General features: G+C 38.9%; 1 protein-coding gene, 1 long non-coding RNA gene and 1 pseudogene across 5 annotated transcripts in view; 1 reads left to right on the forward strand and 2 right to left on the reverse strand.

Annotated features, from left to right (window-relative positions):
* LOC148719035 (uncharacterized) overlaps window positions 1-3,627 on the forward strand; it is a 4,179-nt gene extending 552 nt beyond the window's left edge. The window contains exons 1-3 of one of the 2 annotated variants that reach the window (XM_088740330.1): window positions 366-383; window positions 2,002-2,367; window positions 2,683-3,627. In XM_088740330.1, the coding sequence (XP_088596456.1) occupies window positions 381-383; window positions 2,002-2,367; window positions 2,683-3,048 (735 nt within the window). In that variant the 5' untranslated portion in view covers window positions 366-380 and the 3' untranslated portion in view covers window positions 3,049-3,627. Of the gene's footprint in view, window positions 1-365; window positions 384-2,001; window positions 2,368-2,682 lie in introns of those variants that run through there. The other variant, XM_088740329.1, reaches the window with a different exon arrangement.
* LOC148719034 (uncharacterized) overlaps window positions 1-9,377 on the reverse strand; it is a 14,980-nt gene extending 5,603 nt beyond the window's left edge. Inside the window, exons 1-2 of one of the 2 annotated variants that reach the window (XR_015993755.1) lie at window positions 8,450-8,464; window positions 616-8,351 (exon numbers count right to left, since the gene is read on the reverse strand). This is a non-coding gene — a long non-coding RNA (uncharacterized LOC148719034). Of the gene's footprint in view, window positions 8,352-8,449 lie in introns of both variants that reach the window. The other variant, XR_015993754.1, reaches the window with a different exon arrangement.
* The window catches only part of LOC148719031 (uncharacterized), a 64,564-nt pseudogene that overhangs the window by 30,587 nt on the left and 11,477 nt on the right, over window positions 1-22,500 (reverse strand). The window lies entirely within an intron of this gene.

The following is a 22,500-nucleotide window of genomic DNA, read 5'->3' on the forward strand; positions in this document are numbered from 1 at the left end:
TTGATTGCTGCAACCTACAGCCAAACGGTCACACTGTATTCGTTTCCAGTAGGTGGAATCCGGCATATGAAGTGTGCCTGCCCAGATGACCGTTCGAGACCAGGCTTTGTGCACTTTTTTTTTTAGCTTTCTCGGTTGAATCGGCTACACGTGCAGGTCATGCAGCTCTTTGAATTCTGGAGCTGTCACAATGGTCCGGCGCTGTTATCCTTACCAAACGGTCGCTGTCTTCTGTTCTCTCGCAAGGCTTCAAGAAACCGTAATTCAAAATTTCGAGCTCTTTTCGATTGTATTAGAAGAGGAAATCGATGAGGTAGTGTTTTACAAGCTTAATAATTCAGTTTTTGTCTTGTCCTCTACAAATCAAAGCTGTGGATGCCATGGTTAGTCTCTGCATTCAGTTTTAGTTACATCTCGACCCAAAAAACCTTTAAAATTGAATCTTTTGCTTCCTTTTGCAAACCTTTTGACGTTCAAGAACACATGAAACAAGGGAATTAGAAGACGTGCACAGATACTCGAAATAATCGAGAAGTTCCTTATATATGTTAATGTAATTCAATTCAGCGTGGCCGCTAACAAACCGTAAAACGGAGCAAGTTACAGAAGATGTACCTCAGGTTAAGACGATGAAGTCGTTCAAACTATAGCCATGGAACGTAACAAACCCACAGTTTCCATTCTGTCAGAGTTAATTCCCTACAACAATAAACAAAATCTATATATGTTACCATTTTCGTCTTTTGTTTTGCTGAGTCATCACGGTCCAGACAATCATTGTTATGTAATCGATTGCCCAAAACTCTTATGTAATACAGACGCAACGTAGTTATAAGTTGAAATTTTTATAGATAATCGTTATAGTATATTTCATTTTAATGGTTAAAGTTCCCGTTGAAAGAGTGTGCTCAATAAATCTAACTCAGAACTTGCGATTTCGAGCGATTAAAGTAGTATTTGATAGTAGTTGAAATTTTAAACCTCAGGTTATATAATTGAAATTGCAAGTCTGTGTATTATTCCCCCGTGTAAACCCTCATACTTCCCTATACCCTCATGCAGACGATGTTCAGAACAGATTAAGGCATTTTCTGATGGTTGTATTCTACTGACACCATGGGCTTTTTGCTTAGAATCATCGAATGCAGTTTTTGTTGCCTCAATTACTTTCATTTCTTTCGGCAGTGATATTCTCGAGTGACCACGGGATGTCTCAGGACAGAAAGCGAAACAATTGTTTAAAATTTCTGTAATATATTTTGTACTGGGTTCTTCTAACTTAAGTACCTATGCTGATTTAGCTTGGATGCGAAGGATCAGAGCCTCAATTACTTTTGCATTGACTCTTAACCGCCTCCCGGTTAGCTCAATGGATAGACCGCTGGACTGCTGTGCGGGAGGTCGAGGGTTCGAGCCCCGGCCGGACCAACAATCAAGGTCTTAAAATAATTGAGCAGAATATGCTACCTCTCTATAACATCAAGAAATGGTTAGATATTCTAGTCTTTTCGGATAAGGACGAATAAATGGAGGTCCCGTCTCCTACAGGGCTAGGAGACGTTAATTTCCCACGCACGAGATTACTGTGTGATGGATGTCCTCCCTTGGGTGGGATGGGTGGGTTTGTTGGAGCTTAAACCTCGTAGGGGACCCATTTCCTATTGTTTCTGCTCCAGTACTTGGTACAAATCCTCAAATAAATAAATAAAATTAAATAAATAAATAAATGTGAGGGACGAGAAAAACAATCAAACCGAGTACTTGGATATAAAAGATTTGCACAACCGCAGAAATCTCTTTCGGTCCATAGACAGTTGCTTCGCGGTCGCTTTAGGTCAGTCTTTTCTCTCTCGTCTAGCAACTATTAGTCTTTCTGCAACGACCTGATAGTGTGTATGGCGGCAAATGGTAAATAGCTGTAAGTGTTTTGAATTCTAGCCTTCGTTTTCAAGGAAACGCCTCGCTAAGCCCGATTTTTCCGATCTTCTTTCAATCTTTTAGAAGTCAAGCGTCACCGTAGATTACATTTCGAAGAACTGCCCAGCATTTGTTGGCGGTGGTTGCCCATATGCCAAGCTTGCCCAAGAAAAGAAAGGTATCAGTGCCAAATGTCCCCCTTTCGATAATGGCTGCCCTTTCAAAGAATGCAAGACTGTGGGTGAGCTTCAAGAGAAGATGGTTCAGATGCGGGACCAGTCCAAAGGTGAAGCTCAATGGATCCAGTTCTTGAAGGAGGTCGTCTTTCTTAGCAAGGAGAAACACTTGGAGTACGGAACTGTCTCCCCTCAAAGCTTCTTCAAGGGTGGCTGCCCCTTTGCCAAAGATACCAGTGGAAAGGAGGAAATTTTGAAACCTACATACACTGTGGTAGGTAATTTTGCTTTCAGAATGAGAATTTTATAGGGAAAACATCAATAAAGAGCTTTTTAAAGTATAGATAAGGAACACGAATTTTATTATACTTTGAAGTTTTTAAGCAACGCCAAACAATTGCCATCGTCTACTGTTTTTTTTTTTTTCATTACAGAACAAATCTCGAAAATTTGAATATTCTATAGAATCTATAACCTGAAGTGAAGAAAAATATGTTTGGCTCGCGGCTGAGTTATTTAAGTTGTTGTGTACCGGTGCCTAGTCAATATTCTTGTTTCTAGTTAACTTCATTTTCACTTAAACCCGCAGTATCCATATTCTTTAACGGTTGAGAAGATCGTCGAGAAGTGCCCAGTTTTTGGCAAAGGTGTTTGCCCATATAAAGCTCTTGCTGATGAAATGAAAGGAATCGCCGCAAACTGCCCCGGCTTTAAGAATGGATGCCCATTCAAGAACCTGACAACCATGGGTGAGTACGTGGGAAAATTGGCCCAAATGCGGGATATGACAGCCACTCCCAAGGGTCGAGCTGCATTCGAGAAATTGGTGAAGAGGGTTCATGAGATCTCCAAGGAGGCTGAGAAGAAAGCTGGACCCTGGCCATTCCCTGCAAATACCTGTCCAATCTTTGCCCATGATGCACATGGAAAGCGCATCATTCCAAAATACAACTAGGCCTCCGCTGAGAGAAAGAAGAAGGATCTGACTGGGTCAACTATGATTGAGTAGTTTTTTTAGAAATTCTTATTATCTCCACTTTGGTGTCTTTTTTAGGGTACGATTTTAAGTAAGACAGTTTCTTTCCAATGTTTTAACTTTTATACACAGGGTAGGTGTTGGAACTTTTTTGTTTGGAAAAAAAGCCTTGGTATTTGACGAGATGATGAGATAGGTGACGAATTACCCATCGAGAGCTCCCGCTTATTCAGCCGGGCTGTAACGACCCCATCCCTAATGAACCACTATGGAATTGCATGAGTCAGTTACGTCTGTTCTCATTGTTATTTGTTACTTTTGTCACATATACTCCTTGCTGCTATGTGTTTGGTGTAGGGCTTTTTTCCTAATAGGTTTTATACTTATTTTGTAGTCAACAATTTTAAAGGTTTTCATTCTTCTACAAGAATATTGTAGCGATTTTTCAAGTCATTCTTTGGTCATGATTTTGTCTGATCTTGTCTTCAAGAGCAGTTTTTACGTTATAACAGTGTTCAATCTTAACAATAAAGTTTTCATCTTTGGGCTCAGTTTAAAGATATTGCCACTTTAAAGTTGTTGTGATTTAACTTCGACAGCTAATTTCCGCTTGAGGTGCCAAAGGGAAAATTCAACATGAAATTATATCTGTATGTTTTTATGTAGTGACCACCCTCCATCCCAATTGCACACAAGTTCACAGTATGTTACTGAATCATGTCCTTTGTCTTAGCTTAAGCGAGTTTCATTGCGTAATACCTTTTTAAATACGAATTTAAAAAAGTTTAGAGTGTAAACATTTCACCACGTTCGAATCTATGTTGCGCCGCGTGAACTGTTTAGAGGTTGGTCATTACTCTACATGCAGTTCTTACAAGGCATAAATGTTTTGAGGCATAGTAACGAGGAAAACAAGCTGCAGAGCGCGCCACGTACACTTAGAGAAAGGCACCAAAGGACTCCCTATCTGTTCTTCTGATCCCCTTTAATGTCTTTCCTCTAATATAATTCCACTTATATCAAATATTATTTCACTCTTCCCTTTGTACACTCCGAGTCTTACTCTGATCGAAGATTTTCTCTTTGATTATCACTGAATACTTATTCTAAAGCCCAAACTTTATTCTTCGGTAGGTACGAGTGGGTATGCCGGCCAATTGACTTTTTAAGATAATTGTTTTTGGATAAATTGTTTTTAGAACACTAACCCAAACCGTACCCTTTAACAAAATCTCCCAAAAGAGCGACAACATATATACTTCATGCTGTTGTTTCATGATGAATGGGATGTTGACTTGTCTGCCTGTGATGGATGGTAGCTCGAGCGGAGAATTAGTCCTTTGAATAGCAAGTAGCTAACCGTCTCTTAACACATTTTCGCATCATAACTCGGTCAATACCCAAGGTCTTTGTTTGATATTTAGCCATTGAGGTGATTTTAAACCAATAAAATGAGGTGAAAAGGGGATAAGCAAGTAAAACGAGACTCACTTGAAGAATGGAAAAGGTTCGAGCAATCTGCAGTTAACAGTAATTTATATCGTGACCAACGAGGACAGCTTCCGGTTTTGTGGACTCTTATCAAAAGATTTGGAGATAAGTGTCATGACCTCGCGTTTTAAGTAGATCTCAAGTCATATAATTAGCATAGATCTTCTATTTTAACTCTAACTCGTGCGTTTTATATCCAGAGCTTAAATTAGAGCTCGGAATCTCGCTTTGTAACTCTGGAAAAGGCTCGAGCAATCTGAAGTCAACGGTTGTTCATATCGTGACAAACTAAGTCAGTTTGCGGTTTTGTGGACTCTTATCAAAAAAAAATCTGGAGATCTGGAGCTAAGTTTCGTGATCTCGCGTTTTAAGTAGAGATCTTAAGTCATATAATTAGCATAGATATTCTATTGTAACTCAGTGATATCTCGACCCAAAAAACCTTTAAGTTTGGATCTGCTCTTTCCTTTGGAAACCTTTCGATTTTCAAGAACACATAAAGCAAGGGAATTGGAAGACGCAGGCACAGATAATCGAAATAATCGAGAAGTTCACTAGTAATTGTTAAGTTCTGACTCGTGCGTTGTATATCCAGATCTTAAATTATAGCTCGGAATCTCGCGTGTGCTCTTGATCTCGCATTAAAAGTCAAGATCTCACGGTGGAAATGAAGTTCTCGAGTTAAAACTAGACTAAAAAAATCTGCCTTCCTAGCGAAAAAAATCAAACCAAACATGATCCTTGTGAGTCACTGTATGGTACATGAAAGTCACTAGCCAGGAAAATCATGCAACTTACTGAACTAACTGATTGATAGAGAAAGAGAAAGCGACTCTTTATTAAATTCTTCCATCCTTCATGATTCTTCGACTTAATTTCAAAATTCGTCCTTCCCATGACTACACTCAGACGATCACACTACACTTTCACATGTTGCCCCCAGGTTAAAACCATTTACTGCAAAACAGGTTTGTCTGAATCACAAAGGTTGCTCTACATAGGGAGTAGCTTTCCGAAGCCTGAAAAAACTAAAAGCTGTACTTTGAAAATATCAAGTAAATCAAAAGTGATTTTTCGATTGTGTAACTGACCGTGGATTGGGGTAAGGGTGAATGGAGAACGCAACCACAAGGTTCTACTTTTCTTTCCTTAAAGTATTTTCATTCCTACTTGCATTGGTAACTCACATGTACTCGCACGTGTTCATAGATAACAGTATTTAATATAGGTATTACATAATGTTGCCTCATACCCATAATTTAATATTAAGTAATAAAACCGAATGAACACAAGCGTCTTCCAAAACGGACGACTTGTGAAATGAATTTGAAGAATCATGAAAAATGGAAGAACATGAGAAAGAGTCGCTTTGTATTTCTCTTTTAATCAACTACTTCGTTAAGTTGCGTGATTTTCCTGACTAGCGACCCTCGTGTATCCTACAGTGACCCACAAGGGTCCTGTTTAGTCTGATTTATTCGCTACGAAGGGAGATTTTGTTATTCTGCATTTCTTAATTAGTTAGTTTGGTTAGACCGCAGGGAACGTTAAAGAACCCACTCACGAGATTACTGTGATGTGGTCTGGCCTGTTTACTGGGAATTGGGGGGGGGGGGGGAGGGGGCGTCTTCAAATAAGTTTCCTTCGATTGTTTGTAAACTGCTGATGCACTCCGGCCAAAGTCCCCCGAAAAGTGTTGTGATGCGCATTTGATCATATTCGCATGTTAATTTGCGCAATATCAATATTAAATTATTATTATTATTAGCTGAGTCAGTCAACGATTCGTTCCAAGAGTGATAGTTTTACTTTCTGTAAACCTGCTGAATTCATTCTTTCTTAAGGCTCTAGACTCCACAAGTTCTTTTCAAGGTAAACTGTAGAGAACAAAGTCTACTTTAAGTTTCAAGTATCCCAGAAAACAACAGCTTTTGCATGTCTCACAGACCAAAAAATTTTAAAAACAACAATACCGGCATATGGTTAGAACGAATGAAAACGATTTTTCAAAACAACAGAAGAAATCACGAACAACAATTACCCCAATTCCACACTCAGTTGCATACTGAACAAAGAAAATTACTAAGGATCCTCACGCAAGCGTAACTTCGGTTTAAAGTTTTATTTTTATTGACGTGATATGTTCCTTTTCTTATATTTCGATTTGACAATTTGGTGATATAACTTTACACCATCGAAACTAGATATCATTGAGCAATATTGGAGGACCGAACAAGGTTCGAAAATTGCGGTTTGAAAACCTTCTATTTATGGTTTCACATCACCGGCCGGAGGCTGTTACATAATATCGGACAATATTGGTAGTAGGTCAAGGGGCCATTATTCATTTACTTGTCCGATGAATGCTGCATCAGTTGATTACTGTGCAAAGCTTTGCGAAATAGTATATGTTCTAGTGTCCGAATCGGTACAACAATTCCTTGCCCATCTCCTATTCCTTATACCTTTTATTTTTTTGAAGTAACGGCTGAGATTACGATTCATGGCCAGCTTCTCATCAGTACCAGATATATGAAGTGAACCACGGAGTTGGCTCACGTACAGCTGACAAAATTAGGTTTCACTTTACACTGAGCGACCAAAATAGTACAGTGCCGCTGAGATTGCTCTATTCCAAAGCGAAGTTGATTTTTCTTCTTTGATTACACAGAAAAGTTGTAAGAAAGTTTACCTAATAAAAAGTTTTTAAGTACACCAACGTCACCCGGATCGATCGATCTTCTGGTATGCACTGTCAAGGAGTTATCCTTTTCCCAAAATAATTTTTTTTTTTCATTTTGCGTGCACTTACAACACGAAACATTAAATTAACAAAAGTCGCTTGAAATTTCTCTACATGAATGTGAAGTTTGCCATAGACTTGGCTCATGGAAAGTTAAAAAAACAAGTTAAAAAACATTGCGAGACAAACATAGCATAGTCGGCCATTGAGATTTGATTTGATTAGACTTAAAAACTGGTAACAAACGCTGTAAAGGAAATAATTACGATAATACAAAACGACAGCCTTCAAACACGCCAACATCACCCAGATTAGACGTCTGGTATGCACAGTCAAAGATGTGGTAAGCCATGCAGACACAGAGTGATCTAAAAAATATGGATATATCAACAAAGTTGAAATGGTAAATTCGCCACCGTAACGATTACAAAAGCTGACGTTTCGAGGTCGCGAACTACTAGGCCGGGAGACTGTATTTCTAACCATGATAAAACAGTTTTCTGTAAAGATCATAAACATTCAAAAGGCATCAAGCTGTCACTAATAATTGACTCTCAAAAATTCTGGGAGCACTGACTGAATCCACTGGAATAAAACTGATTCAACCGTAGTGTATCCTATCACCCGCTGATGACAACTCGTGAGTCGCTTTGAGGTCCAGCACTTTATGCCGAGATATACAGATTTAGTTTAATTTCTACTTCAGGTACCTTCCTTTTGAGAAGCCAGCCAAAAATTGTAAAGTCGGCCAATACCTCAAAGCTAAGTAGACAATGTCCGGAATAATATATGGACAAGGAATTGTTGCACCGATCATGACTCTAAAATGTAAATCATTGCGCTAACCTCATTGCGGAAGACAACTAATGCAACATCGGGTAAGCAAAGGCGTGATGTCCATATTAGCCAATATGGACATCACAGTCCGACTCCAGCCAGTGATGTGAAACTCAAAAACAAGGTTGTCAAACCGCAATTGTAGAGCCTTCTTCGGTCCGTCCAATCAATGATGCAACGCTGTTGTACCTCCAACTTGTGAAACCGAAATCTAAAAAAAGGAACATAACACGTCAGTAAAAATAAGACTTCAAACTGACATTACACATGTGTGAAGACCATTAAAGACTTTCTTTATTCAGTATAGACCTGAGCTTGGAATTGGGGTCTATGTTGTTCGTGACTTCTTTTGTTGTTTTGAAAGATCGTTTTCAATCGTTCTGACCTTTGGCCGGTATTTTTGTTTTTGAACTTTTTTAGTCTGCGAGACATGCAAAAGTTGAAGAATGAAGTCAGCGGGTTTACAGAAAGTAAAACTATCACTTTTGGAAAGAATCGTTGACTGCCGGACTCATCTACAAATGGGGAATTCATTAAACAATTATTAATTATCATCATAGTTTCAACACCGACCGGCGTGGTTACGTAACTCAACCCTCACGCAAAGGTGAGGAGAATATTCTCGAGACACACAAATAGATGAAGATATTTCGTATTGACTTAATCTAGCCTTTGCATTTCTTTCCTTTATATGTCATCTCTCTGCCTGACGCCAACTACAGAAGCTGTTTAAAAGTTGACTCGTAACTTTTCTTGGTGGTTATGTACCAGCCACGTGCAACATCTACTTTAGGTGCATCATTACACGTGATTTGTAAGATTTTCCCACGGGAGTTTCTATTGTAGTTCTTTCCGATTTAGATCAGTGCCTTTTCTGAAAAAGCTAAGCTTTAATGGCGCAAATATATATATATGTATTTTTTGATGAGACTATCATTTGGATTTTCTAAAAAAGAGCTTGCAATTACCAAGATGTGAGCTGACTATCTATTGATACAAATATATAGTACCCTTAATAAAAAGAATTTGCAGGTGTTATGAAACATGTGTTAGCAACTATCACGTTTTCTTTGACTCGGAATGCAATGCGCTCTGTGTGAGAAAAAAACCTGTTGTCCAACGTACAACTTTTAGTTTTTGCAGACTTCAGAAAGCTACAACCTATGTGGGGCAACCTTTCTGATTCAGACAAACCTGTTTTGATTTGTCATTCATCATAGTTTTCTAAACGGTCAGCCCGCGCTACAATAGAAAAGGGCTCAGGAGAGTTTCAACATGAGCCTTGCACTAAAGGAGGGTCAATCAGTTGTATTTATTTTCTTTGGTGGATGCTTTGTGGCACATTTTTATGCTACTCCCAGAATGCTGTCCTTTTGCTGTTGTTAAGAAATATTTTATATTTTTCAAACTAAGGCTGTCACAACATGGGTAAAATGGTTCTAGAAAAGGAACAGAGCTTCGATTCATTTACTGGCAAGAGGACGGTAACGTCATTTCATCAGCTGCGTGCGCCGTTGTCAACTGACATTCCCGTCCTCTCGCTAAATCCCTCTAATAAGTAATGAAACCGACTGCACGCAAGCTTCTTCCGAAACGGACGACTTTTGAAATTAAGTCGAAGAATCGTGAAAAATGGAAGAACTCGATAAAGAGCAGCTTTCTCTTCCTCTATTAATCAATTACTTCCTCAAGTTTTATGATTTTCCTGGCTAGCGACCTTCGTGTATCCTACACTGACTCTCAAGGGTCATACTTGGTTTGATTTATTGGCTACGGAGGGAGATTTTATTATTATAGTTTTAACTCGAGATCTCCATTTACACCAGGAGATCTTGACTTTTAATGCGACATCGAAAGCTGTAACGCGAGAATCCGAGTTATAATTCAAGATCTGGACACAAAACGCACGAGTTAGCGTTACAATAGAAGATCTATGCTAATTATGTCACTTGAGATCTACTTAAAACGCGAGATCACGACACTTATCTCAAGATAATTTGATAAGAGTCCACAAAACCGCAAACTGATTTCGTTTAAAAGGTCAATCGGCTAGCATACCTACCGAAGAAAAAAAAGTGTGTGCTTTAGAAAAAGTAGTCAGAGAGATTAAAAGACAGAGTGTTCAATTAGAGTGAGAGTCGGAGTGCTAAAAGGGAAGAGTAAGATGAATTTGAGGTTAGTGGGAAAGAGATTAAAGAGAATTTAAATGACAGGTCGGGGGTCCTTGGTGCCTTTCGCTAAGCGTACATTGCGCGTTCTGCGGCTAGTTTTCCCTTAATATGACTCAACAGATTTATACCTTGCAAGAACTGTAGGAAATTGACTGCCAGTAAGCGGAGGGAGGGGGGGAGGGGGGGGAGGTTATCATAATACTACAGAGCTTAAGAAGGGGATTAGGTAAATTGTACTGTGACAGAAAGGAAATCCTCCGCCCCCCCTTCCTCCCCCCCCCTTCCTCCCCCCCCCCCCTCATGGCTATAACTAATGACCAGCCTCTACACAGCTCATGCAGCGCAATATAGATGCGAACGTGATAAAATGTCAGCACTCCAAACTTTAAATTAGAATTTGTAAAAGGGTCTCAAGTGGGTGGGGGGGGGGGGGGGGATTACGCTGACGGTTGACGGTTAAAAATAAGCCCTTTTGATGGTTGACGGTTAATTTTTTGGAATGTCGTTTATAAAACGAACTAAACGCCCGAATTTGGCTGTAATTTTTCGTAATGACGCGTTTGTAAAGAACTATTAATTCACAACACTCTTTATTAATAAATGACTGAAAGTTTACGACACCGGAAGTGTTTCTACACCGAAAGTCAGTTCTGTCGCTAACCAGTTTTACTCGCGACTACAAGTTAAAGGACTTGCATATAAGGATATCTGAGACATTTGACGGCTAACATTGGCTTGCTTATTTGACGGTTGACGGTAAAAATATTGGGTTTTTGACGGTTGACGGATTTAGGCCATTTGACGGTTGATGGTTAGCCCCATTGAGACCCTCTTATAAAGGTATTGGTATTCCTGCGATAAAACTCGCTTAGGCTACGACAAAGGACATGATTCAACAACATACTGCGAACTTGAATACAACTGGGATGTGAAGTGGCTAGCCTAAACATAAGGATATAACTTGTTCGTGTTAACTTCCCCTTCAGTACCTCAAGCGGAAACTAGCTTTCGAAGCTAAATCACAACAAATTAAAAGCGAAAATCGTTTTAAAACCCAAAGATATAAAACTTAAGTTTCAATTTTTTTTCTAGATAAAAGATTGAACACTGTTATAACGCAGCTTGCAGACAACTGCAGATGAAATTATGACCAAAGAGTGACCTGAGAAATCATTTTATAACATAGCCAAAGTAAAGCGCGCGCTCTGATTGGTCAATTTAGCGTCCCCCATTTGCCCATGAGTGTACGCTGCTGACGTGCGCAAATGCAAAGAGTATTTTTCCGCGCGCGCTTGTTGTTTCTGGTCACGTAAGATTTGTTAAATAAAAGGGAACTCTTTAGCTACAATGTATCAATGTTATGTTATAAAACAAATGTTAAATACCACAGCGTACACTATTGAGTTATGGATGCACTTGGGAGGTTTACTAAGCACTCAAGAAGCTATAGTCGCTCTCGGCTATCACCTCGAGCGACTCTTACGCTTCTTTCGTGCTTAGCAACCTCCCGCGTACATCCATAACTAGTGTACGCTGTGGTGTTTACCATTTGTTAAATGTTATTCTCGTTATAAGAAGAAAACTTTTAAATAAGGGAGGGGAGTTATTAATCGCGAATTAAGTGAAAAAACTTTCGGGAAAAGCCCTACGCCGAAACACATAGAGGCAACGAGCATAAAATAACAAATTAGCAATGACTGACTCATGCAGTTCCGTAGCGCTACATTAAGAAATGGGGTCGTTACAGTCCAGCCGAATGAGCGGAGGCTCTCCATAAATAATCCGATACCTTGTCTCGTAATCTCATCAAATACCGAGGCAACTCTCCCAAACAAAAAAGTTCCAACACCAAGCCCTGCATGTGTATAAAAGTTGAAATATTGGTAGGAAACTGACTGGCTTAAGAACTTACCTTTTAAACAACACATCAGAATGGAAATAAAAGGAATTTCTGACAAAATTAAACTACTAAGTCGTCAGTTAGCCCAGTCAGATCCTTTTTCAGTTTTCACTTAGCGGAAGCCTAGTTGTATTTTGGCATGTGCATTATGGGCATGTGCATCACTATGAAACCACTCGGTTGCCGAAATTCTACGCTTCTGACCCAAACAAACCCTGATCTGAAAATACTACGTCACGTAGGAATCCTTTGTCCTTCTACTGGTCCATTTCGGACCGTGCCCAGCTGCCGGGCATTAATAGACACATTCACGAAAAATAACGAGCCGAAAGGGACAAGGGTTTGTGGTTTGCCCAACCTATTTAATCGCTCGGTTGTCAAAAAAATTCTACGCTTCTGACCAGAAATACCTTGATCTAAAAATACTACGTCACTTAGGAATCCTTTGTCCCTCTCCTGGTCCATTTCGGACCGTGCCTGGCTACCGGGCTTTTACAGACACATTCACGAAAAATGTCGCGCCGAAAGTGACAAGGGTTTGTGGTTTGCCCAACCTTCCAAGATTTTCTAAGAACCTGTTTTTGCCTTGGTTTTACCTAAACCCAAACCCAAACCCATCAACGGAAAACGTTCCCTTATGGGGGAGAACGTGAGTGGAAATCTAACAACTTCCCACGAAGCGCCATCTTATTATTTGTGAACATCAGGTTTTTACATGTAAACTTTGTAATTGTCTGGTAGCCTGGTGTTGACATAATTCAAGAGGCCGTGTGGTGTTTAGAAGACCATAATTTGACTAATGCCTCCCCTGGCAAAGGGTTTTGAAAACTAAAGTTCTCACCAATTGATACATTTGCCCTCGAGGCTTCGCTTCTCGGCCAAATATTCATTTTTCGGATAACCTCTCAGCCGCGGACGTTTTTAGTCGTCATACCATGCCAGTCTCCTGAAGGGGTATATTTACCTATTTACCTAGGCTAATACTGGTAGTAAGGCCTAATACTGGTAGTAAATCAATGGTTTATCACCTATTTGCTTATCGTTGGAGCACTTGCCTCTGCACAGAGGTTTGCGCAATGATGGACCAATTAATAACCCCCTGACCATGGATAACCCCGTTGAACTACTCAGATGGACTACCCAACACCGGAATGACCCTTTGAGTGTTACAATCCCGTTACTGTTACAATAGATACTGCGAAATCTTAGCAAATGTTTTTGAAAATTCAAAGTGCGTTATTCGCAAAAATGAATCGACTTTTCATGTTATTTCGTTCGATATTGTCCATCAAAAAACTCCGAATTTGATAGAATTCATTGTTTTGTATCTAAGTACATAGATTGAATTATATATTTGCCATGTACATAAGAGATTCTTCACAGTCAGTCTTTTCTAGATCCAGTAATATTTCACAGTAGGGTGATCGAAATCAAAACAGAGCAACTGACGCGGCATGATGCATAAGGCCGCGGCTTGAAAATGAGATGAAGTAGACACAAGTAAGATAAGATACTGAGACAAAGTAGAATGATGCACGATATTTCCATTCCCTGCGCTGACACGAAGGTTCGATTTTAAAGAGAAGTGATCCGCCTAAATAAAAAATACTGCATATATGAACTTCTACATGGACTCACCCATGTAACTTCTACATGGGCTCACCCCTAGCTCACCATGAGAGTCCCTGTGGCTCAATAATAGAACATTGGAGAGCGGAAATCCGAACGTCTGAGATTTGATTCCTTACGGGGATTTAGAATATTTCCTTTTTCCCACGCTCGTCACAAGAAGAACAACATCTTTCTCTAAATACTGAATGTATTTAAGAAAAATAATTGCATCGATTTACGAGAATAAAGAAGGCACGCGTCTGTAGGAATATAAATAGCTGCAGTTCTTTTAATAGTACTCGTTCAAAACAGGTTTTTCTAGGGGTGGTTCATCACCGGTTTGCGCAAGAATTGATCTTGGTAAAGAATCGGTGTAAGAATTCCTTGCCTATCCCCTATTCCTTGCTTCGTTTATTCGTTTAAGTATGGCTGGGTTGACAATTCTCGGCCAGCTCTTCAACAGAGTACAGAAAATACATAGAGCTTATAAGAGGCCCGGGGTTGTTTCGTAGACAGCTGAGATAAATATGTTTCACTTGACATTGCAAGACCAAAAATAACTTAGTACCATTGACTTGTACTGTGGCACTATTCCAAGCCAAAAGCTGTTTTTTTTTTCTATCTCAATCGGAACAGAGGAAGTTGTAACAAAGGCTACATAATAATATATTTTCAAATACGCCGACATTACCTACATCGATAGATTGGTATGCACCGTCTGAGTTTGAATTTTCTTTAGGAACACAAATGCATTTGACAAAATAGAAGCACGTCCAATCAACAGCACGAAACATTAACGTAGCAAGAATCGCTTGAAATTTCTTAAGAAACATCTCATATTCTCTAGAAGTTTGAAAGAATTTTTCGGTGCAAGGTTTGTAACACCATACGATATGTAAAGATCTAACCAGATGTGAATACAGTATTGGTTTTCTCATATACAAGCGGTACATACCTCACTTCGTATGTGATCGATAATTTCCAACATCAGTCAGTTTTTGTTCAAAATCTTGCTATTTTTCTTGCGTGGCCGTGATTGGCTATGTTTTGAGGGACCATTTCTGCAATTTATGCGTTCAGGAAAGATCAAAACAACTCCATCACTGCGCGGTGGTCAGGCCAATTTTTCCTCACAACGTTTCCACCATCTTGCAAAAAGTATCCCAGGCGCCCCTGCTGAGCCCTCGCAAATTGAGGGAGACTAGAAACCAAACTTCCCATCAGGTTTGCGAGCTTTCTTTTGAGGAGAAAATTAAGGTAATAAAAGTTCATTTTTGTGTAAAATGACTGCTAAACACAAAAATTGATATGAACCCTTTCCCTTTCTGCGGTTTAACTTTGCAACGTCTTTTCATAAATCTGTTTCAATTAAAAGTTACCTTTTTCCTTATGAGAGCTTCCTTAACTTTATTATTTTTCAGTTCTACTCCAGTCAGTCTCTTATTTAAGACAGAAATCCCCTTCAATTTATTTGATTGTGATATTTGTAAATCAATTGAACAAACATGACATCATCATTTGACTTTACGGTTGGTGATTAAACGACATAAAGATAAATTGACCTGACTTCGATTAGTCAGTGCTAGTGCTAGTTATTGTTCAGTCACCGCGTTAAAAAAAGAGCGAGTGATGAGTGATGAAGAGCCTTGAGAGTCGAGCACCAGGAGATGCAGTTTCTCCAAATTAACGTTTCCCAACAAAGTGACGTCGGACAAATTGCCATTATTTATGAAAATGATTATGCATGACGCACCTGTTTTCTAAATATAACTTTTAGGGACCAGTCACCTAAGGGAGACGAAGGATTCTGGGGGATCTCATTGTTTTCAGGTGGAGCGGAGGGGGGTCAGTCGTCGCTAACCAATTATGAAAGGGGACCCTAGAAAATCGACTGCTAATTTGACTCCCGATCAGGTCAATTTTCTTCAGACACGACCAAAATCCTCCGACCTTACAAGCAAGTATATGGTAAAAGGTTCATAATGGACCTTCCTTTTTTTATGAAAGCGAAATTTTTTTGCACCACGTTGTTGCATTTTGCGATAAAAGATCATCGCACTTTGTAAAGTAAGCTGTCACACTTTGTAATAACTTGATATACAGTAATGGTCGAAAAGCGATAATTAATGTCGGTCTGATCGAAGTGGCACTTACACTTGTGTGAATATCTCGGAATAAAACTCGCAAACAGCATCTTTTAAAACCCGAGTCTATAAGAGAGGGTCTCAACGGGGTAAACCGCTAGCCATAAAACGGCAAATATTTTTATCCGTCAGGCGTAAAAGATGTGAAATTTTAACTGTTAGTCGTAAAACAAATAACCATGAAAATTTCCTATAAATGCAATTAGGTAAGTGGTCCAGAACTAACATTTGTCGCAGGTTGGCTTGCAGTGTTATTGAAAACTGGTATACACCACAAAACTGATCATGAGAAGGGCTTTTTGCGCGAACTTATTGGCTAATTTTCTTGCGATTGAGCTGTTTTGTCTTTGTTTGTTAGTTTATTTCTTGATTTTGTATGTGTGTGCGTTTCGTGCATATTATGAAAATGCCAGATTAACGTTAACTTATAATCTTTTTGTTCTCGAGCATGAAACTGAGGTTTCACATGGCATTTGTTGTAGATTTACGTTCATTTCCATCTGATGCTGCGCGTAAAGTTTCTTTACCATGATCAGCATAGCATGTACAGCACTCAGCATATTTTTTCAGAGAACGGTTTCATTGATACTTTGCTGTCTCGATTTGTCAAATTGCTCGCTCGAAGTAAATGCATACATTGTTCATTAATCTCCTTTCGCGCCTTCTTTTTACTCGTACCAACCTTCTCGCGGACAACCTGAAGGACGTCTTACAGATCAGCATCGTATATAATATTTTGCATCATCGGATTTTGGCTGAGTTTGAGAAGGCTAAGAACCTAATCGTACTGTTGTGGAGGATTTTATTCGGGGCACGATGAAGTTTACCTGATACCCCGGCCATGAGGCTCTGTAATAATCTTATCATGCCCCTCACTAACAGTCAATTTTCTAAAGTTGCATGGTCCCCCCCTCTCTTTACACTCTGACGGGACGACTGATACCTCTTTTGTTCCCGCTGAAACCATGTGATCCTTCCCAAAATCGTTCGAAATAAAAACGCAAAAACAGGATTCGGCCAGTATCCATCCCGGCTGACCTCGCGCCTCAGTGGTCAATAACGCATATGTATATAGCAAACTTGAATACAATTAGAAAGGCCAGCGGCCGGCCTCACACTAAAATAGGCAGTTTAAGACTGCATATAGCAACTGATCTAGAGCAATTTTTTTAGCGTTGAAAACAACTAGAATAATAATTATAGCTATAGTGTCGAAGAAGATTTGTCTCAGAACAGAAAACCAGCTGCATCCCACGTATTTATGAATACCCTGTTCCAGAAGAAAAGATGATTCAAGAATGTAGTGGCTAAAATGACATTCAACCAATACTCAAATGGTGACAAATAATTATTTGTCAATAATAATAGATAGATAAAAACCTTTATTTTAATAGGGTAACTCCTTCAGTTTTTGCATGAGATGAAAAAACTGCTATCGATAGAGGCCCTACATATATGATAAACTAAATTGACTAGAAATAATAGTGATAATTAAGTACAATTAAAAATAGCTATACAATGTTATATAAAGGACTTAAAAATTAAATTACAAGAAAAATCATAAAAATCTTAAAAACTGAATCTGATTAAAAATTACACAGCCATGATAAAAACGAACTCATTCGTACATTCTAACTTTATAGACGGGAGTCTCAATTTACCACTGCTCCTTGTCAGTTCTGGTCAATACATCCTTATCATAATTAAAGTAGTCCATAAAGAACTGTGGACAATGGTGGCTTGCATTTCTTAACTAGATTGCGTTCATTGCTCTCACGCCTTTTCTTTGAAAATCATGAATAATAATAATAATAATAATAATAATAATAATAATAATGATAACTTACAGGGGCTAGCTTAAGATCCTCACTGTTCCTCTATTGGTCTGTCGTCTAGACTCCAATAATGATTAAACTATGCTTAGTTATCAATTATTAATAATTATTAATAATGATTAAACTATGCTTAGTTATCAATTATTTTCTTATTTCATTACAATTCCATTTTTGTGAGACTTGTTTCACACACGAAGGCATTCCACGTTGTATGATATTCCGCCACTCTGCCACTTCACTATTTCCGGTTCCTCTATCAGTTTCCTGTAGGCTCTAATAATGATAAAGCTATGCTTACTTATTGATTTGCATGTTCAGTGGAGCGCGTAGTAGAGAATTAGAATTAATTATCGTAATTGCGAATTCGCCTCGACTACGCGCGGCGGGAAAATTAGGTCATGTGACTTATAATTTAAAAGGAACAATTTATGCTGTAACAACATTCGAAGCTGGTCATCAAAGGTCGTAAACGCAAGCATCAAGATAAAGCATCGAGATAGCGAATCAAGGGATCCAACTACTCAGAAACACAAATTGTAAGTTACGAAACCGTCTGTCGCTTCCACTAAGAATATTGTAAATAATAATGTATCCCGAAATTATTTAATTTTCAGTTGACTACGACGTAACCACGGATGTAACGAGCCGTGCTCACTCTAGTACAAATAAAACCTGACAACGTTGATCTCTGGTGGGCTAATCTTCAAAATAAGTAGCGCCTTCAACCATAGGAGCGAATCACTTATCAATTATTTTCTTTTTTTCATTGCAATTCCATTTTTGTAAGACTTGTTTCACACAACAAGGCACTTCGCATTGTAGCCACTCCACCATTACCCTATTTCACTGTTCCATAAGATAGAATCACCTTGTTGAGGTTACCGTGCACCTTCAGGGATGTCTCGCGTGCAAGTGATGTACGGCGTACGGTTTTAACTGTAGATATCTAAACCCCTATATCAAATTAAAGCTTATAGGACTGGCTATCAGACTATACCAGTAGTTTTGAAAAAAAATTAATTGTCGAATTTTTCACGACTTCTAAATGCGAGCGCCCGAATCACCTTTTAAGAGCTACAAGTCAAATGGAATTTGTTCGATTGCTCTCAAATTTTGACAGAAGCTAGTTTTACATATAAACAACAAAAGCGTATCTCCGAATTTTTTGTTTCTAAGTACTTTTTTTTCAAGAGCGATTTTTGTACGATCACTCCACATTTTTTTAATCCTATTTCAAAAATGTTCAGTAACTTTTCACTGACATTGAACATGGCAAATCGTAGACACGGTTTTTTTAGCGCTTTGGCCCCGGAAACGGAGGAACACATTAAATAAGCGAAAAACAAAATTCGCTTTGACATGTAACGTTCAAAACGTGCTTCGGGCGCTCGCATTTAGAAGTCGTGAAAAATTCGACAATTCATTTTTTTTCAAAATTTTTGGTATAGTCTGATAGCCAGTCCTATAAGCTTTAATTTGATATAGGAGTTTAATATCTACAGTTTAAACCGGACGCGCTACATCGCTTGCACGCGAGACACCCCTGAAGGAGCACGGTAACCTTAAACTCAAGGCATCTCATTTCAGACCTTTGCATGCTTCGCAAATTTATGATTAGCGGCTCTTTCCGACATTATTCGCTGACTTCAGTGCATGGTAGAATGCTCTCTCTTGGAATATATTAATTTTTTCTTCAAAGTTTCCACGATGTGCTGATCAAACCTATTTAGATATTTCAACTGAAGGAAGTTAAAGTTTGTTTTCAATTACGTGCTGGAGACGCCACTGTGAAGTTACTTGTGATATTTAGCATCTTTTGTAGTGTCACGGCAAGAACTTAAAAAAAACTATATCTCCCAATCTACTGGTCTTTTAAAATCTGTTGATTGAAACAATAATATGCATATGTTCTCTCTTCAAAGAATAAAGAATTTTCCCCCAAGTTTTCATGATGCGCCAATAACATCTTTAAAGGTATTTCTGCAAGGAAAAGCTTTGTTTTTTGCAGGCGCCATCCTGACAGGTATGGGGGAGGGGGGGGGGAGTATAGAAGGCGTCGGATCTATTGTGCGTAATTCGCTGATTCAAATGGTGAAATGCTCTTTCTTCACAGGAAACAAGTTTCCTCTACAGTTTTCATGAAGTGCCGATCACATCAATAAAAAGGCCATCTACTCATAGTGTTAACACCAATCATCTAAATTACAACGTCAAAGCTGTAAAATCCCTGACGAGGATACAAAATTTTCGAGACCGCATCATACCGCCTCATACCGATCTGTACCGATTTATAGCGTTTTTATAAATCACTTACTCCACTTGTCTTCCTCGTTTCGCTATGCAAGTGCCATCAACCGAGTCTGCTGACGTCTCATCGTAAGCTCTGTTTACATATTTGTCGTGAACATTATTACTGTCTCTACCGTTTCTTAAAACGCGTCAAGAATTTCGGGTTTAACTTAAGAAAACCGATCGTTCACAATTGTCCTTTAAAATTTTTAATCTGAAACTGAAATTACCTACCACAGTGTATGCAGCGGCCGGTTTCAAAATCTCTTTTCCTGTAGTATCTTTGGCAAAGGGGCAGCCACCCTTGAAGAAGCTTTGAGGGGAGACAGTTCCTTACTCCAGATGCTTTTCCTTGGTGAGAAAGTGGACCTCCTTCAATAACTCGATCCATTAAGCTTCACCTTTGGCCGAGTCCCGCATCAGACCCATCTTATCTTGAAGCTCACCTACAGTCTTGCATTCTTGGAAAGGTAGCCATTATCGAAAGGTAAACATTCGGCATTGATGCCTTTCTTTTCTTGGGCAAACTTGGCATATGGGCAGCCACTACCAACGAATGCAGCGCAGTGCTTCGATATGTAATCAACGGTGACGTCTGACGTCTAAAAGGCTGAAAGAAGATCGGAAAAATCGGACTTAATGGGGTGTTTTTTTTTTATAAACGATGGCTGGAATCTAAAACATTTGCCATTTTCCGCCATATACTTAGTATAGGTCGTAGTTGCAAGACCGATAGTTGTGAGATTAGAGAAAAAACGAGTGACTCAAAGTACTTAGAAAAATCCTTCTTACAAAGAAATCAAGACCTGTGTGTGACCATAGAGAGAGATTTCTGAGGCTGTGCACATCTTGACGGTTTGATTATTTCTCACGTGTCTGACATCAAAGTCAGAGGCCCTTTATTCTTCGACCTTACGCTTGACCCAGGCACCTAACAGCTTTAAGGTGTTTTTTTTTTTTTTTTGTACTCTCCAAATTCGCTTAAGTACATTCATTTCCATAGGAGCAGTGGCTGACATCGTGTGACTGAAGGGTACAAATTTTCCTCAAGACATTTCGATCAACTTTCTAAAAAAACCGCATAGTTACCTAAGATGGACGGACACAATACGAAATATCCCGCAGCACTTTTATACAAGTCGTTCTGCATTCCTGATATATCTCTTGGTCACTGAAGAAAATCACTTTCGAAAAGATGAGAGCAATGCAGGCAATTCGATGATTTTAAGCAAAAAGTCAATGGTGTCACTAAAGATCACTCGTGAGAGAAAAACTCTTAGAATATCCTCGGAGCACTGTCAACATGGGTAGACAATATCTACAGATTCCAGGTTTAATTTCAACGCGGAGTGTGCTGCTCAAATACTACTTCAATTGCTCGAAATAGAAAGCTCTGAGTTAAATCGATTAAGCTCAGTTTTTTAACAGACAGTTTAATCATTCAAATGAAAAACTAAAATTATTTACTATATGGTATGGTATTTTAAAAAAGTCTTAAAATACGTTGTGTCTGTATTACATAACTTAAGGGCGATAGATTATAGAACAATGATTCTTTTTGTGTGGATGACTGAGCTCAACAAAAGACGATAGACGAAACTGGCGAATATCGTTTATCGCTATTAAGATAAAATCTTGAAAAATAGTATCTGTGGGCTCTTAAAGCTCTTTTGCTACAATATAAACGACTCTACCACCTTCTTAACCTGGGGCACATCTTCTGTTTGCTTAGCTCCGCGATTTGATGCTTGTCATGTTGAATTAAACGACCTTAACATGTACTAGGACACTTTTCGATTAACAATGGGTTCTTATTAAGTCTGCCTGCGTCTTCTAATTTCTTTGTTTTATATGTTCTTGAGATGCAAAGGTTTGCAAAGGAAAGTTCAGATTCGATTTTTAAGGTTTTTCGGGTCGAGATATCACGGACCAGATTGTAAAGACTGTAACTCCATGGCGTCCACAGCTTTGATTTGTAGAGAAGAAGACCATAACCGGAAATCCTATTCAAGATGGCTGCTAAAATGGCCGCGAGCATGCGCTAAGCGCGGAAATGCGGATTAAATACGGCTGCGAAGTATAAAGGAAATAATGGGGAAATAAAAGTAAGTATAAAGGAAATAATGGGGAAATAAAATTATTTAATTTGCATTTTGTGCCATTACTGCTAGAAATTCAACGTTCACCATCATCAAAATAGATAGTGTCAAGTTCGAACCGAACTTCAATCGAATGAAAAGGGAGAAAAAACTGGTTTTAGACGGTGCGTTTTCATTCCAATAGCCTCATATTATAGCTTTACTTTCCTCTTTCTCTTATCCTTAAAAATAGGGCTTACCTTCATGGTGTCTTTAGTCTGCTACGAGGAAACGGTTACATCGATTCGCTTCCTCATCATCATATACGAAAG

The sequence above is a fragment of the Stylophora pistillata genome, chromosome 12, assembly GCF_964205215.1.
Source record: "Stylophora pistillata chromosome 12, jaStyPist1.2, whole genome shotgun sequence".
In the NCBI taxonomy this organism is placed as follows: domain Eukaryota; kingdom Metazoa; phylum Cnidaria; class Anthozoa; order Scleractinia; family Pocilloporidae; genus Stylophora; species Stylophora pistillata.